This window comes from Lutjanus erythropterus, chromosome 17 (genome assembly GCF_056507025.1).
Source record: "Lutjanus erythropterus isolate fLutEry1 chromosome 17, fLutEry1.hap2, whole genome shotgun sequence".
In the NCBI taxonomy this organism is placed as follows: Eukaryota; Metazoa; Chordata; class Actinopteri; order Lutjaniformes; family Lutjanidae; genus Lutjanus; species Lutjanus erythropterus.
Genome location: NC_139333.1, coordinates 1,110,431 through 1,127,379, shown reverse-complemented (window position 1 = coordinate 1,127,379; position 16,949 = coordinate 1,110,431). Strand labels below are relative to the sequence as shown.

Sequence of the window (16,949 nt, the reverse complement as noted above, 5' to 3'; positions counted from 1 at the left end):
TTAAACTGTAGGAGGAGTTCGAAAAAGTAGGTTTTGGACATGTGGCGACTTAGCGACGGCAATTTGCAGCAAAAGTGGGCGTGGCCTACGTCAGAAAATCCAGCGCTTTTCAGGGAACACGGCAATATGAGATTTTTCAACGTCTCATTAAAAATGTGGAAGTTATAGGCAAAAATGCGTTATAGCGCCACCTAGTTGGGTTTGTAGCGCCCCCTATTGGCCGATCCGCACCAAATTTGGCACCTCGTCTGCGGATGACGTCTGGAACGAGCGTGTTAAGTTTGAAGTCAAAAGACTTTAGTTTGACCGAAATATGACACAACATGCGTTTTTTGAGCTAGCCAAAAAATCGTTCCGTTATAATTAGCAAATTTTTTGTCGTTCAACAATTCCTTTGATAACTTTAGATCAGACACGTCTAGACATCGTATGTGCAAAGTTTGGCGCAGATGGCGCTTAAACTGTAGGAGGAGTTCGAAAAAGTAGGTTTCGGACATGTGGCGACTTAGCGACGGGAATTTTCGGCGAAAGTGGGCGGGGCCTACGTCAGAAAATCCAGCGCTATTCGGGGAATACGGCAATATAAGAATTTTCAACGTGTCATTTAAAATGTTGAAGTTATAGGCAAAAATGCGTTATAGCGCCCCCTAGTGGAGCACGAACGCGATTTTCGGTAGGCGGGATCTGAGTCCTATTTTACATGTAGCCATAAAATTTCAAAACCCTAAGTATTATACTTTGGCAGAAATTAAATTTTTTTGTTTATCTTGTAATAAGCCCCGCCCACATTGACCTGTCATGACCCCCTTGAAGATATGGCCTCAGGACCGGCCCTACGTCGTACGGACCAAATTTCGTCGAAATCGGTGCAGCCGTTCTAGAGATATAAACTTCCCATATCTCTAGCGCCCCCTATGGGCCAACATTCGCCAAATTCAGCTCATAGGCTCCCAGTCTCATGCCAACCAAGGATCTCTGATTTGGGGTCGATAGCATTTACTTTGACCGAGATATGCAAGATTTTCCATTTTTAAGGCTAGCTACGGAAATTTGTTCGTTAATAATTCGCGGAATTTTCAACCCAAAAAAAATCTTTTGATAACTTTAGCTCATGAGCAGCAGAAGAGTGTCTGGGCCAATTTTTGTGCAGATCGAACAAAATCCCTAGGAGGAGTTCGAAAAAGCAGGTTTGCCAGTTTTCGCGATTTTGCGAAAAAATTATTTAGGCGGAAGTGGGCGTGGCCAATTACAAAGTGACTCAGCTCCATTCAAGGAATATGGGGATATAAGGTTTTTGAATGTGCGACATACGGTGTGGGAGTTATAGGCCAAAACGCGTTGTCCTTGGTTATAGCGCCCCCTGCAGGCGTACATGGGCAGTTTTTTGCGTCTGAGGTCCCTGCAGGGGTGTGGGCCAGCCCTCAAATTTGCATTGTCCAAACTTGCACGGTTTAGCCTGTAGCATGACTTTTATCAACGGAAGAATAAAAATAGAGAAGAAGATGATGATGATGAATAATAATAATAAAAACCAGAACAAAAACAATAGGGTTCCCAGCACCGCTGGTACTGGGAAACGCGTATGCTTGCATCCGCGTTTCCCAGCCCCCGCGGGCTTGGCCCCCTAATAATATCACACCCACAAATTAACAGTTAGTCTGGTGTGAGGTGGTGAGAGAGAGAGAGAGGGAGGGAGGAGGGTGTGTGGCTCTGTCTTTGACGTCAGCAGTCCTCTCACACACACAGACACACACAGACACACACATGTATGTGTGGTGATCGGTGTGTCAGGCTCCTCCACACGCGTCCGCAGCTTCGTCCTGCACTGATTCTTGTTTTTATTCTTTTTACCGCGCGGGTTGTTTCACGCTGAGGGCTTTTATTTTGGAATCTGTTTTCATGTAGCCTCCGGAGCAGCAGGCAGCAGCTCATCCTCTCTTTCATCTTATTTTTCTTTTTGCTTCATTTTTTTCTTCTTCTTCTTTTTGGTTCCCGTGTGTGTGTTTTTTTCTGCTTGATTGGACCCTCGGCTGCCGATGCAGGGAGGCGTGATGGAGAAAATGTCCCGACATCCTTCAGTCCAGCTCAATCCAAGTTTCCTGCCTCCGGCGACGCACGGAGTTCTCAAGTCTCTGCTGGAGAACCCGATGAAGCTGCCGCTGCACCATGAAGGTGAAGTTGATCCGGAGAGACGCAGTCAGTCTCTTCAGCTGCTCACTTACTGTCTGCATGTTTAATGTGGAAACATTCAGGGTTTATCTCAGTCTGCTGCTGAAGTTAAATATTCAACCTGTAACGGAGGCTGTGGGGACAGAAACCCCCACAGAAACTTTTCACAGCTGTTGCAGCTGCAGAAATAGGGGAGACCGGGGTTAGTTGCGCCAATTTTCTTTTACAGATCTCTCACTTTCTTGCAGACTATTCGGATCAGACCAGTGAAGTCTAAACGCTAAGCAAGCTAAATAGTGTTCTGCTTTGGACAGGGTCAGCAGCAACATGTATTTTAGACACCTAAAAAATCTATATGTTTATGTGTATGCTATATTTAGAATATTTTCACCAGTTTTCCTTGCTGGAAATCACTGCCAAATATCACTCTGTCCAAACCAACCAAACTCCAAAGACAAAATCAGTCATTTTCACAGAACACAGGAGCTGTTATTCCACTGCTGCTTCAATCTGTTAGTTTGTTGGTGTTATTTTGTGACTTCTGTGTTTTAAAAGGTAAGTTCAGGTTCACTGAATTCACTCAATAACACAAACAAACTAACTGATGGAGGCAACAGTAGACCAACATCTCCTGTTATCTGTGAGCTAAAATTACTGATTTTGTCTATGGAGTTTGGAGAGCGTGACATCTGGTTTATGTAACAGTGTTTTCCCATCAGAAAATCCTGTCTGACAGCAAGGGAAGGCATTGGGGGATTTAGAAATTTTGTTTCCTACATTCTGGTGACTTTTACAAAATAAACATGACAGTACAACACCAGATTTATATTCAATACTTTTAATTTTGCTTCATATTCTCAGGAAAGAATAAAGAATAAGTTGCACCTCTGGTGTGAACTTGCATAAATCTCCAGCTACGAACTAACATTCATCTGCTTTTTTTCATTCATTCATTTTTTGCACTGACTCTGAAAGAAAACTGACTCGTAGATTTTAAAGAATGAAGTCTGTTAGGCGTAGCTGTGTTTTTGTCTGGGTGGAAACAGTAGAAATTTGGAGTTCGGAGTACAGTAGAATGAAAATACATGTATAAATATAAAAAAAATATAATAAACACATGTCTCTGCTGACCCTGTCCACAGCAGGACATTGATTAGCTTCCTACACCGGTCTTCCTGCTGCTTCTCCAAACTGGAGAAACACTGACTGAGGAGAAGAATCCCATACAAACACACTGCAAATAATCTGAACTATCCCTTTAAATATGTCTTCTAATTACCCATACAATTTAAAGATGATTATATATGACACATCGTTCACAAAATGTATTTGAACAGAAAAAGTCAGAGTTGCAACTGACCCCAAACTTGCAACATGTGAGATTAAATTTCTCTAATTCACATTTGCTTTTTGTCTCAATAAACTAGTATTCTACAATGTTTTATTTTACACTTATTGTATTATTTGTTTAAATAATTTTGCAGTATTATTATAAGAATTTTATAGTATTATTCATTTTAGAGCTGCAACAATTGATTGATTATGAATAAATTTTAAATTTATTTATTTACTTTTGATAATCGAGTAATCAGTTTGAGGTTTTTTGATTTTGATGGACCAAACATTTAATCAGTTAATTGAGAAAATAATCAACAGATTCATCGACAGTGAAACTGATTGTTAGCTGCAGCCCAAATTTATTTATTTATCATATTTATTAAATAACAGTTTGCATTTATCATACAAAACTGCAACAAACACTGTCATGTGGTCTGTTTTGATGATGCTGCTTCGCTGGATGCAAAAACTTGTTTCATCTGTCCCCGCTCTGTCAGCCAGGACAGAAAGAATTATCTCAACTAGTTGGTAAAACCTTTTCCAAACTTTTTCAAATACATTGCCGTGAAATTTTTAGTTGTCTGAATGTTTTCAGATGGACAGCAATGATAAATAAAAATGTTTAAAAAATAACTGTTATTCATATCCATGCAATTTTTTTGCCAAAGTCACGAGGAGGAGTTAAAGAGCGGCTCCAGAGCTGCAGAACCCCTGGTTAAGGAGAACCATAAGAACTTTAGAAACACTCACAAGGTCAGAAGGTCAAAATTCCCTGAGTTAAACCCCGCCCACCTGCCCTAAGACATGTCTGATGAGGCCAAAATGTAATATTTAACCAATATTTAAAGGGATAGTTTGGATTATTTAAAGTGGGGTTGCATTAAATTACAGGACTGTTACAGCAGTTCTTTTATTTGTCTTTACCCACATTATATCCACATTACTGACGTCTGTTTATCAAAAATACCATATCAGTATTTTACATTATAGTCAGTATAGTCACAATATTGATAAATATTAGTATAGAGGTCTTAAATCTTTTTTACGTGCCGCTGTCCAAATCGATTTGTCCCCCATGTTTGGAAGAATTGCTCTAAAGGTTTGGAAAATTCTCTAAAATCTTGTTGGTCCATAAAAAACCCTTTAAGAACAAAATGCACATCCATCAAACTTTGAACAAGCCCGTTTTTCAAAGCCAAAGAAACCAGACAAATTAGTGTTTGTTTGTTTTTTCAGACAGATTTGCACCCGTCCTGGATCTGATCGAGCCAATCACAACTGTTTATCTATTATGGGGCAGGTTTGACATGAGGAGGAGCGCAACCTTATTGGCCGTTGAGGCATTTTGGTGAATGAGCAAGATGGCTGCCACTGATGTGGAACTCTTCCTGTTGAATCACTTCTGTATTGAACCAAACTGAATGATATATTTTCACTAAAATAAGATTAAACAAGAGCTTTTGTTGATAAGAAAGATGAGTTTAATTTACTAGTTACGCTACATCACACCTTTTCATAGCTCTGATTGGTTGTAGGTTGATCCATCTGTGTCCATTTTGACCCTATAGTCTCCTGGAAATTGAAAATGATGAGACTTTACAGATTTATTTAGGAAAGAAACTTCAACTACCTCAGTGCCCTAAAAGGCCCAAATCCTCTTATAGCTTTGGGTTTTGTTTGTATCCAAGCTGGATTTTATCAAATGTTTTAGTATGTGGATGCAAAAGTTTTGAGGTTTTGAAGTCAAAAACATGTTTTCTCTTAGTTAAACATTCAGTACTTATTGGTTGTTTGGCGACCAGACTGCAAGCAGAAATGTTTCTGGAAAGATTTGTCACAGAACACTCTTTATCAATAACAATAAATGATTATAAGTGAGTGATCCATCTGCTTATGGCAGGTCAGAGGTCAGAGGTCCAGTGTTGTGGTCAGGGACACATCAGGGTGCTCTAAGGAACCATGAAGGTTCTGTTGTGATTGCAGTGTGAGGAGACACTAAAGCTGTGACGTGACGTGTTTCAGTCTGAAGCATCGCTGACATGTTTCAAGTTCTTTGTTTAAGCTGCTTGAGGCTGAAACAAAAAGTCCGAACTGAATTCTGACTGACTCTTTATAGCCATAATCCTGATTGTTTGAGGTTTTCACTGCTGATGAAGAGTCCTATCCTCCTCCTCTTAAAAGACAACACTCATTCACTTTTCACCCATCAACACTTGGAAAGAATCTCATGTTCAAACATGAATCTCATGTTTGCCAGCTAGCAGTCTTCTTCTTCTCTGTGTTTCCTGGTGAATTAACTTCTTTCGGTGGAATAGCGTGAAATCGTCAGCGTGGGAATCAGTTAGACTCGTTTCCTTTAAAGGTTCTCCGCTTGATCACCACTGCACATGATTGGCCGATATTCATTCTGAATAGTTTGATCGATGGTCTCTGTAAAGGATGATCAGAGGAGCCAATCAAAAGAAGAAATGGCAGGATCTGAAATTAACACCTGTCCTTATATAAATGAAATAAAATCAAATCAACTTGTTAAATCCACATCACTTTGTGCTGCATGTGAAAGGTTCTTCACAGTCCTTTCACCAGACGTCTGTACTCAGATGGCCTCAAAGTGTGTTTCAAATGTGAAACTTTGTTTTCCTTTGTTGAAATACATCTGTCATTCATGTCCTGTTCTTTCACGACAGCATGTTTAATAATTAGATGCTAAAAACATAACATCCCATTAATGTCTACACAAAGTTCTATTACAAGAATCTTGGCAAATTCTTACCATCAAACTCAACAACAGTTTTGTACAACAGGTCTCCAAGTTCTGCTGTGATCATTTTCAAGTTGTTTTATACTTAAACTCAATTTACAGTGTAGTTAATGGTGATGATGATGCTAAAAAAAATCTGTATCAGCTGATACTGCTCCCAGCGATCTGTGATCCACCACAAAAATCCTGATCGGGTCTCTCCTAGTTTCATTTTCTCTGTGAGGAGCAAAAGAAAATCACAACCCTTCTAAAAATGATGTTCAACTTCTGTCGACTTTGATGAAGTCAGGATAGACGGATGTGTAAACCTGACTAAATCTTAATGATAGTGCTAAATAAGTTAACAGTTATATGTATTTTTGTAATCAATAGGTTTGGTACAACCAGTTCAGAGTGGTCAAAAACTATAAAGGGTAACTTTAAAGCAGGATGAATAATGACTTTGATAAACTGAGAGCAAATTCCCCAAAACCCAGTAGCTCAGTGTTTGAACATGTTTTAAAGAGTTTTAGTTTTCCTTGTCTTGCACTGATGGACTCGTTGTCTGTGTCCTCCCATGCAGCTTTCAGCAAGGAGCAGGAGAAGGAGAAGAACCTGGAGGAGGAGCACAGCGCCCCACAGTCAGCCTTCCTGGGCCCCACGCTGTGGGACAAGACCCTGCCCTACGACGGGGACACCTTCCAGCTGGAGTACATGGACCTGGAAGAGTTCCTGTCTGAGAACGGGATCCCCTCCAGCCCCTCCCAGCACCACCACAGCCAGCACCAACCACACGCTCCGCCACGCCAGCCGCCAATCATGCCTCAAGCCCCTCCCACGCCCGCGCCCTCCGTGATGGACCTCAGTAACCACGCCTCCACCTCCATACACACGAGCGTCGTCTCTCCAAACTGCCTGCACAGCAGCCCAGCAAGAGCAGGTGACACAAATACACATTTTAATTTACTGCCCGTTGCATATATATAATTTTTACCTTTACTTCTGTATGTTTGGTCCTACTTTTGGATGCATCCTGAACTATAATTTTGGTTGAAAAAAAGAAAATCTCTGCTTTGGTTTCATCCACCTGGAGACAGTAACTAAACATTCTCAAGAAGGTACTTTGTACTCTTAAAACTAGCCCGGTTATTTGGTTCTAAATGCAGATAAAGCAGACAATCATCAGCATAGAAGCAGAAGGAAATTTGTAGGGAGAAAATAACAGGGCCAAGAATGGATCCCTGGAGGAACTACACAAGAAATACCAGGTGTGGAGGATGAGATGTTGCTTGGCATTACCATAAAAAACCTCTTGGTTCACTGTAATTGATTACGAAGCAGGAGCAGCTTTCAAGTACGGCTGCAATAGTTTCATTTATAAAGTGTGAAGAAATGCTTGTTTTATTAAACCAGTAGTCCAAAAATATATTCAGTATAGTATAATTTTTACAGTATTTCAACAAATCAGTGAATAATTGTTTCAGCTCTGGTGCAACACACACACACACACACACACACACACAAACCAAAATATGTCTACAGCTGAATAAGAAAACTCAACATGCATTTGAAAATAATCTGCACAAATATAAAGTTTAGATCATTTGTGGAGGCGAAAAGACACAAATGATCACATGCAGTGAGCAGGACGACACAGCATGAGACACATTCATCTCTTTCAGGATGAGCTGGAGCTGCAGTGGGAGGACAAGTCTTTCAGCTCCTTTGTCCACCGGAGTGATTAGCAGTGATGGATGAGCAGAAAACGAGCCTCAGGCGGTCGGGCAGGAGGTTTCGTCTTTGTTTAGAGAAATCAGTTGTGTTCAAACATCTCAGCCGACGAACAGTTTGGTTTTGACCTGAAGAAGGAGGAATCAGTTTGGACTCTCAGCTGGGCTGGGCGGACTCTGCGTGTTTTAGCATCCTGGGGCTGTTTATATTCTACAAACTGATAACTTGTGAGTAGTTTATGAACTTAACTCAGCTCTGCTGAACAAAGAGTTCAGAGTTCAAATATTTAACCTCAGTCTGGTCAGAAAAATCCGCGGTCAGAGGTGCGCTCAGATCTCAGATCAGTAACACCCGCTCCGCGCTGCCAGGAAAACATGTCCGCCGCAGACACCAGGAGTGAGAGAAGTGTCAGATACAAACACCTCGACAGATGTCCTGGCCTCAGCAAGAGTGTGTGTGTGTGTGTGTGTGTGTGTGTGTGTGTGTGAAGGCAAGGACTTCCGCTTTAACTCTTTTACTCGCTCCGTGTTCCTCATGTTTATAGAGAGAGAAAACAAGCCGTCTTCTCACAGCATGTAGAGACATGTGACTCGCTGGTGTGTGAGTGTGTGTGTGTGTGTGTGTGTGTGTGTGTGTGTGTGTGTGTGTGTGTGTGTGTGTGTGTGTGTCTCTGCATGAGATCAGTGTTTTAAGAACATAGTGTTCTCTCTAGAAGTAGGCCAGGGGGCGGCAACCTTTACATCAACACACACCAAGTTTCCAACTCCTTGTTTACATTCACATCAAGTCATAATCCTGACACACACACACACACACACACACACACACACACACACACACAGGGCTGAAGTGTGTGAGTCATGCTGGGATACTCCTCTTGGCTCAGAGTTCACGTCTTGAGGACAACAGCAGGTTTGTTTTCAGAATCAGCTGCAGGAGTTTAAAGGAGCTGATGTTTTAAAGATGCACCTCTGGACGACATCTGAGACTCATTCCAGCAGCCAGATGTTGAAAAGGTGTAGATGTGCCTGTCTCACAACATTTTCATAATACTACTACTACTACTACTACTATTACTACTACTAATAATAATAATAACAATTAAAGCTGCAAGCAGCGTTGGATTGGCCCTCGCACCCCGGTGTCAGCTGTGGCGGCTGTGGCCTTGTTGCTGGATGCTGACTGGTTGAAGGGAATTTTCACCCCATTTGGACAGAAATAAGTTACATGTCACTTCCTGTTTCACAGGTGGCGCTATGACTGTGACTCCTAATTGTCATGTAGATGTGTTCAGGGCGGGACTTTTATCAAACACGTGAAGTTTGGTGCAGATCAGATCATTTATACTAAAGTTATCGTGTTTCATGGCGAGATGTCATATATTAAACAATAACAGGCTAATCAGGCCAACTGTTACCTGCCACAGTGTGTACCTGTGCCCAGGTACTGCCCCTCCCCCTCCCTGCAGCTGCAGTCAATCAGGACCTGCTGCTTAAAAAGCAGAGAGTCTGCAGCAGACGAGGACTAGAGGACCTCTGCTAGATGACAGTTTGTGTGTCTGCAGTCCAGTCTTGTTGTTAGTGTTTGTTAGCATCCCTGATTATCAAAGACACTTAATTTAATTTGAATTTATAAATAAAGTTTTCTGTTTTTCTGTTGTCGCACCCCACATCCCCCTATCATTACCCCCCCACATTAATTTCATGCATTTATTAAATACATTAAAGCACCGAGAGGAAAAACTAGTTTAAAGAGGTGAGTGATGTAACCTTCAGCACCTGTACAGTTGTCCTCAGTTTTCCTCAGTGTGGAAATTAGCAATAAAGAGACAAATACAGTCTGTGACTGAGTGGAAATGAAAGTGACTTAAATCTTGTCATCACATTTACACTGGATGCATCAGGACGTTTTACTGAAGTAGATATTTTTCCACTGACTTTAACGTAACAAAAATGAATTAAATGTGTCTTCTGTGGCTGGTCGAGGCTTTCTGCAGCGCAGCAGAGGCCGGCAGTAATCTGCCGCTCTCATGTCTAAATATAGCAGAGTAATCTGTGGTATAATCTGGCATATTTGTATTCCCACATGGCCCTGCGACTGCCCTGCAGATAAGGAGGCAGGAGCGACCAGGGTTACCCAGCGTTCACCAGATAATGAAAAACAAACTGAGTGAGGTGGAGGGACTGAAGCTGCACAAACATCCTCATCCTGCTGCCTGGACTCTCTGAACAATCCTGATCATTTTTCTCTCTGAGCGGGATTTCAGAGAAAGCAAAAGGAATTTAATGTTGTTGTTTGTTTGCGACTGTCAGTCCTTCCAGGATTTTTTTTTTTGGTTTGACAAATTCTCTTAATGTTAATCAAAATACTCGATTTAAACCATAATTCTTATTTAGTCGACATGTTATGGTTGAGAGACATCTGATAGAAATATTATTGAATAAATATGTCTAAAAATATACAGTTTGCCAGTGTTTGAGCAGGATTCCTGCCTTTTTTTAAACCAGGAAGTGAGACAGGGGTCCTTAGGGTACAGCTGACCCTTTTTATGCCTGATTAAATCATCTGGGACACAAAATATATTTTAAAACAAAGATGGTTATAGCAGCACATTTTTACATCAACGTTATCAGTAGGTGTTGTTAGTTTTAGATTTTGAACTGTTTAGAAATTTTAAAATAAAATGAAAACAAACCAAAACATTTCATAAATGACATTATATTTCATAAGAGTTAATAATCCTTACAAACATCCAACATTTATATAACAAAGTATTGTAAAAATAAACTCATAGTAATAAAAATATTAATAAAAATATAAAAACTACATCTTCAGTTAGTCCAAGGCTGGCATTAATATAATATATTACACATATTATATGTAATAATAATAATAATAGAAACTTTGGATGTATAGCTGCTCTGAAGACATGAGATGAGACCCCAGCTGAGCTCTGTGGGAAACATCAGGAATCACAACTGAGTAGTTCACACACACGACATGTGCTCATGTTACACACACACTCACACACTCACACACTCGTGCACGTGTCCATGTGTGTGTCAGTGTCACGTTTGAGGCGGCGAGGTACATCATGTGCTGCCGCTGCTCCTCCACGTCAAACACAGGCGATGCCTTCAAGTCAAAAACACAAAGTCAGACAGTTTGAAAATATATTTATTTTGACTCCAACCTCAGCCTAAAACCTAATTCTGACTTTAATCCTTAAACCAAGTCTGAGCCTTCAAACGGCAAAAATGCTAATCAGTCTTCACAAAGACACACAGAGAGAGAGAGAGAGAGAGAGAGAGAGAGAGAGAGACACACACACACACACACACACACACACACACACACACACACACCTGTCCCTGACCTCTGCAGGAGCAGCTGGAGAGGAAAAACAAATAGTCTTTTCCAAGAACTGCTGCAGGGGCTCTTGTGAGGTGATGGGGGGGCAGGAAAAGAAGAAATGTGAAATTAATGATGTAAAACACATAACAAGATGAAAGACATTAGACAAAAAAGAAATAACACAAATAAAATAATGTAATAAGATGAAAAGGATGTAACAAGACGAAAAATACGTCACAGGATGAAAAACAAGATAAGAGACCAAACAAGACAAAAGAGATAAAGACGAAAGTGACGTAACAAGACAAAAACCAACCATAATAGACATAAATTGACCAAAAAAAAAGAAAACAAGACAAAAACATGAATGAAAATAACATAATAAGATGACAAACAGGATGAAAAACAATAACAAAGAGACTTAACAAGACAAAAAACATTGAGACAAAAATGATGAAGCCAGACAAAAAATAACATAAAAGACATAACATGGTAAAAAAAAGACTTAGCAAGACAAAAAACCCGCAAAAGACGAATCAAGACAGAAAAGACATAACGATGAAAAATTATGTAAGAGACACAATAAGGTGATAAAGACAAAACCAAGGGGGAAAAAACTAACAAAATGAAAAAGACATAACAAGATTAAAAACTATGTAAGAAGATGAAAGAGACGAGGGAGACGCGACCGGAGAAAAGGAGAGCATCAGTTAGATTTACACAGAGACAGTCAGTAGAAATGTCCTGAAGAAAATGACTTTTTACACTTTGAGGACATTTCAGAACCTGATGTGTTTAATTTTTACTGCAGTGAGTCTTTTTATACACAAATACCTGTACTAATACTGCAGTAAAGACTGAATGGACGTTTCCCACCTCTGCAGGAAATGAGGCTCTGTGTGTTTTGGAAGAAACTTCGTGAAACGTCTCATAAAATCTGCAACATAAAGACTTATTTCATGCACTCAGTATTCAGAGGCTAATTTTCCTGTTCAGTATCACTGAGGAGCTTTAAATCCTGAGAGTCTAAAATGTAAAATTGAAACCGGATCTGACTGTCGGTGCCTTTCTTCTTCTTCTTCTTCTTCTTCTTCTTCTTCTTCTACTTCTTCTTCTTCTTCTTCTTCTTCTACTGTTAGCATGTGTTAATTCAGACACCCACAGTTAGTGTTACATAACGCCTGTCTGTCTTTAGAGATGAAGGAGAAACCTGCAGAAACACAGCGATGAGCTGGGAATGATCAGCCCTAAAGAGCGATCTTCTTTATTGTTCTAAATGTTCTGATCCACTGAGGTGGAAACGTTCTGTAAGTGTAAATGACCTCCAGCTCTCCTCTGCAGCTCCTCATCACAGACACATGAATGGATTCATATTCACAGTTTTTATGTTTTCACGAGGTTAATGTGCCCACGTTTGATCAGCTCGTCTCGGCCCACTCAGTTCTCAGCAGAGACGGAGACACGGAGTCCGTCAGCAGGTCACAGCTCTGCTATCAGTGAAAGACTGCGAGCTGCTCGTGTCGAACAGGAAACAAGCCGTGTTTTTATGGTTAAATACTTCCTGTTTGTCACCACAACCTGCTGTCACACACCACACACATACACAGACACACACACTGTTGTGTTAAAGGTTTAACTTCAGGTCTGTCGCCATCTTCTGGCTGCAGCTCGTCACTGCAGCTGCAGAGGAACCTGCAGGGTTCACATATGACAGTTCCTTCAAAATATTCATAATTTAAAACAGGGCTGAACAAATTTTTACCTAAATCACAGTATGACCTACTGCTGTTTTCAAATTGCAAGAGGCACAATATTTGTTGAAGGCAAAATGTGTGTCAAAAATAGCAAAAGTTGACTTTAGTGTTTGACAACACAGACAATCTCTAAGTGCGTTGAGGACAATCTCGCTGCATTTGTTGCTGGAACTCAGGCTGAACAATTAAATTAAAGTTAAATTTGATCAAAATCATGATATTCTCTGCAGCAATATCCAAATCGCAAGAGGTACAATATAATATATAACGACAGAATATAATTTTAAATCAAATATCATCGTGCTGCAGAAACATCCTGGCCTCCACATCATGTTCTACAGACTTAAACGGATAGTTCACCCAAAAATGAAAATTCAGTCACTATCTCCTCACCCTCATGCCGATTGAAGGTCAGGTTTAGTTGTTTAGTCCACCAAACTCTGCTGGAGTTTCACAGGAAAACAGTGTTGCAGAATCTCCCAAACAATGGAAGTGACCAGTTTTCAAACATAAAAAAACAATAGAATAAAAACATAAAATACCTCCATACTGCTCGTCTGGTGTGATCCAAGTCTCCTAAAGTCTCTCACTGACCACTTGTGACTCCAACTCAACTTCAGTGAGTCAAAAAACAGAATCAGCAACAACTGAATGACACAAGAAGCTTTTTGGGTTTTTTCAATTTAAAACTGACAATGAACCTCATCAAATCTGAAGGCTGAAGTTTGTTTTATTATTTAATCAGATCAGATTTTGTATCATACAGTTACAGGAAGACTTTGGTGTGCCAGACCATTAAAAGACTTGACTTGTCTTCCTCCAGGCCTCCCGAACTCCAGAAACACTCCCAGCCCCATCGACCCAGACTCCATCCAGGTTCCCGTCGGATACGAGCCCGACCCGGCTGATCTGGCTCTGTCCAGCGTGCCCGGCCAGGAGATGTTCGACCCACGCAAGCGCAAGTTCTCAGCCGAGGAGCTGAAGCCACAGCCCATGATTAAGAAAGCTCGCAAGGTCTTTATCCCAGACGACCTGAAGGTAATTTGGAGTTGGTTCACCACAAGATGATCATTATGCTAGCGTCCCAAAGATTGACTCTTAAGTTGACAGGTTTGTCACGTAAATATCGCACTAAACAGCCTGTTTTGTGGTTGCAACTTGAGGCAATCTACTGGACCAATTCCAGAACTTTTTATGCCTATAGGTGATTTAGATTCCACATGAACTGTAGCAATAGAGCCCAGGTCTAAAAATACTGGAAATACCCTTTAAAGTATTATCTTTGCAAAGGTGAGTGGGAGCTGAGCTACAGCATCTGCAAGGAGAACAGCCAGGTTCCAGCTGCAAGCTGGGTTTGATTTTTACATTTTGACACACACGAGACTCGTGGGAACTTTTGGATGTGTGAACAGTTTGAAAAATGGTCAAACTTTAGTTGAAGAAAAGTTCAGAAACTAAACTGAAGTGCATAACTGTTACGCCACTGACTGACAGGCAGACTGGACCATTAGGGCTGATTAGAAATGACTTGGCTCAAAACTGCACGGCATGCTGGGAGAGGTGGAGGGGTGGACATGCTGCCTTTCGTTCTGCTCTCACACAGCGTTGCGCTCCTATTGGCTGGGTCTCGCTCTGGGCGGGGGGGTGGGGGGGGGGGTCCTCATGGTTAAGAGGCTTATATGAGACTGAATGAGAAAGCAGCACTGTTCGTGTCTCCTCCGCCGGGAGGTCAGGCTGAGAGGATTTGGCTTTTAATTTGTTCAAATAAAAAGTGGATCTGTGTGTGTGTGTGTGTGTGTGTGTGTGTGTGTGTGTGTGTGTGTGGCTGCAGTCCAGTGATGGACGGCTCAAAGCTGATTGTTAAAGCAGCAGCTCCTGAGACACTGAGGCTCTGAGAAATAAAACAACACATCGTCTGCAAATGTGAGGAGTTGCATTAAAGCTGCAATAAGTGATGTTTGACCACAAGGGGGCAGAAAGACTCATCAACACATTTTATCTCTTTTATGTTTAATCAAATCACAGTTTGTGGTGGATCACGTGTGCAGCTTCCTGAAGATTTGATATCACCATGTCTCTACAGAGACCAAAACCAAAGCCTGTGCACACAACCTGATTCTGTTTTTGTACAGACTAAACAGATAAATGATCAGAGAGCTTTAGAGGTGCTCGCAGGTGGATTTTTGGATGTTTGGACAGAACCAGGCAAGTGTTTTTTTTCAGTGCAGACACAAGTCTCATGCCCTCTTTGCATATGATCAACAAATCCTTAATGCTTACAAAGAACGGCTGTTTCTTCACCTTCTCCTCCAGACATTTGATATTCATTTTGGCCCTCTGTTCTCTGTTGTTGTTTTTATTAATTGATTAATTTATTTAGTCTTTTATTTCAGTCCTAGTTAACACTTTAACAGAAATAAGTAACAATAGTTAACAAAAAATCTGAATGAATCTGACACACTGGGTGTGGGTTAGTTTTCCACTTGTGTCCATCCACTCATGTTGTTGTTTACTGGATTCTAGTAAACTTTTCTCACAAGAGACAAAACTAATGGGGACAAATTCAAAAATAGAACCTGGATTGTAAAAAAACAAAAAAACACAAACAAAAAAATTCTCCATCATCTGTCCTCTTTTATGTTTGTCTCTCTTTGAAGTATTCCCCTTTTTTATCACGTCTCTCCTCTCCTCCCTTGTGTCCTTCGAGCAGGATGACAAATACTGGGCCAGGCGCAGGAAGAACAACTTGGCAGCCAAGCGGTCCCGCGACGCCCGGCGGCTCAAAGAGAACCAGATCGCCATCCGAGCCGGCTTCCTGGAGAAAGAGAACACGGCTCTGAGGCAGGAGGTGGCCGACCTGAGGAAAGAGCTGGGACGCACCAAGAACGTCCTGGCCAAGTATGAAGCACAGCACGGGCCGCTGTGAGGACACGCACACACGTATACGTACATATATACACAAACACATACACACACACTCTGAGAATGATGACCCCGCCTCCTCCTGATCCACCAGCGACCCTCTTCTCACCTCTCAGCCACACACTCCGTCCTGATGGCTCGATTCATGGCAGGTGACGGTTAAGATGCAAAAAATACTCAATTTCTGAGGTTTTACGAGGGACCAATCAGATAATTACGTTCTTTTTTAGTTGTTACAAGTGCAGAATCCATAATTCTAAACGTAAATATGGAGGAAAAACAAGGCTCAGCCTGTAATTCCGTATTTTTCTTATTGTCAACAAATCTCATATTCAGATCATTGACATTAAGCCAAAACATCTGGATGCCCCCTGGTGGCTGGCTGCAGTATAGAGCTCATAAACCCCGCCCCCTCCATGTTAGCAGATGGGACAAACTAAAATAAATCAACCCCGAAAATGGTTTCTGTCATGCTGATGTGAAAAAACAACAGGGAGGAAATAGTGCTTTTCCTCAGGACTATTTCCAGTGGCGGATGAATCCACATTTGGGGTCTATTGGGGCAGCAGGACGGTGTGTGATTGTTCATAACAGTTCATAATGAGGGAACATGTCAGTGCAACAGTGTGACTCACTGATGTGTTATAATGGATTCAGGAGCATCCATGAAGCTCTATGGCACAGAGCTGTGACACACACACTCACCGATGGTTTGGGATTTGTCGACAATAACAGAAATTGTTTGTTTTTGGCACCGGTTTATTTCCTGTTCCTGAGTATTATCAGCAACACCTTTCTACTCCAGGCTTCCCAGCTGACATTTGTCATCTGTTTCCATGGCAACAGTCACCCAGGAGCTGCTTCCAGACGGGCAGTTCGCTCCTGAGCAGCGTGCCGTGAGTCGAGCCTGTTATTTAGGATTACAAAACACACACAGACAC

The 16,949-nt window shown here is 41.3% G+C and overlaps 1 protein-coding gene across 2 annotated transcripts; it reads left to right on the top strand.

Annotated features, from left to right (window-relative positions):
- The first annotated feature begins 1,723 nt into the window (after positions 1-1,723).
- hlfb (HLF transcription factor, PAR bZIP family member b) lies at positions 1,724-16,565 on the top strand. Of its 2 annotated transcripts, none has more exons than XM_084740950.1 (4): positions 1,724-2,172; positions 6,831-7,187; positions 13,910-14,124; positions 15,794-16,565. In XM_084740950.1, the coding sequence occupies exons 1-4, from the start codon at positions 2,037-2,039 to the stop codon at positions 16,010-16,012; spliced, it is 927 nt and encodes a 308-aa protein (XP_084597076.1). In that variant the 5' UTR covers positions 1,724-2,036; the 3' UTR covers positions 16,013-16,565. The 2 variants fall into 2 exon arrangements, with proteins under 2 accessions (XP_084597076.1, XP_084597077.1); XM_084740951.1 differs by having other exon boundaries at positions 1,726-2,172; positions 15,797-16,565.
- The last annotated feature ends 384 nt before the right edge of the window (positions 16,566-16,949 follow it).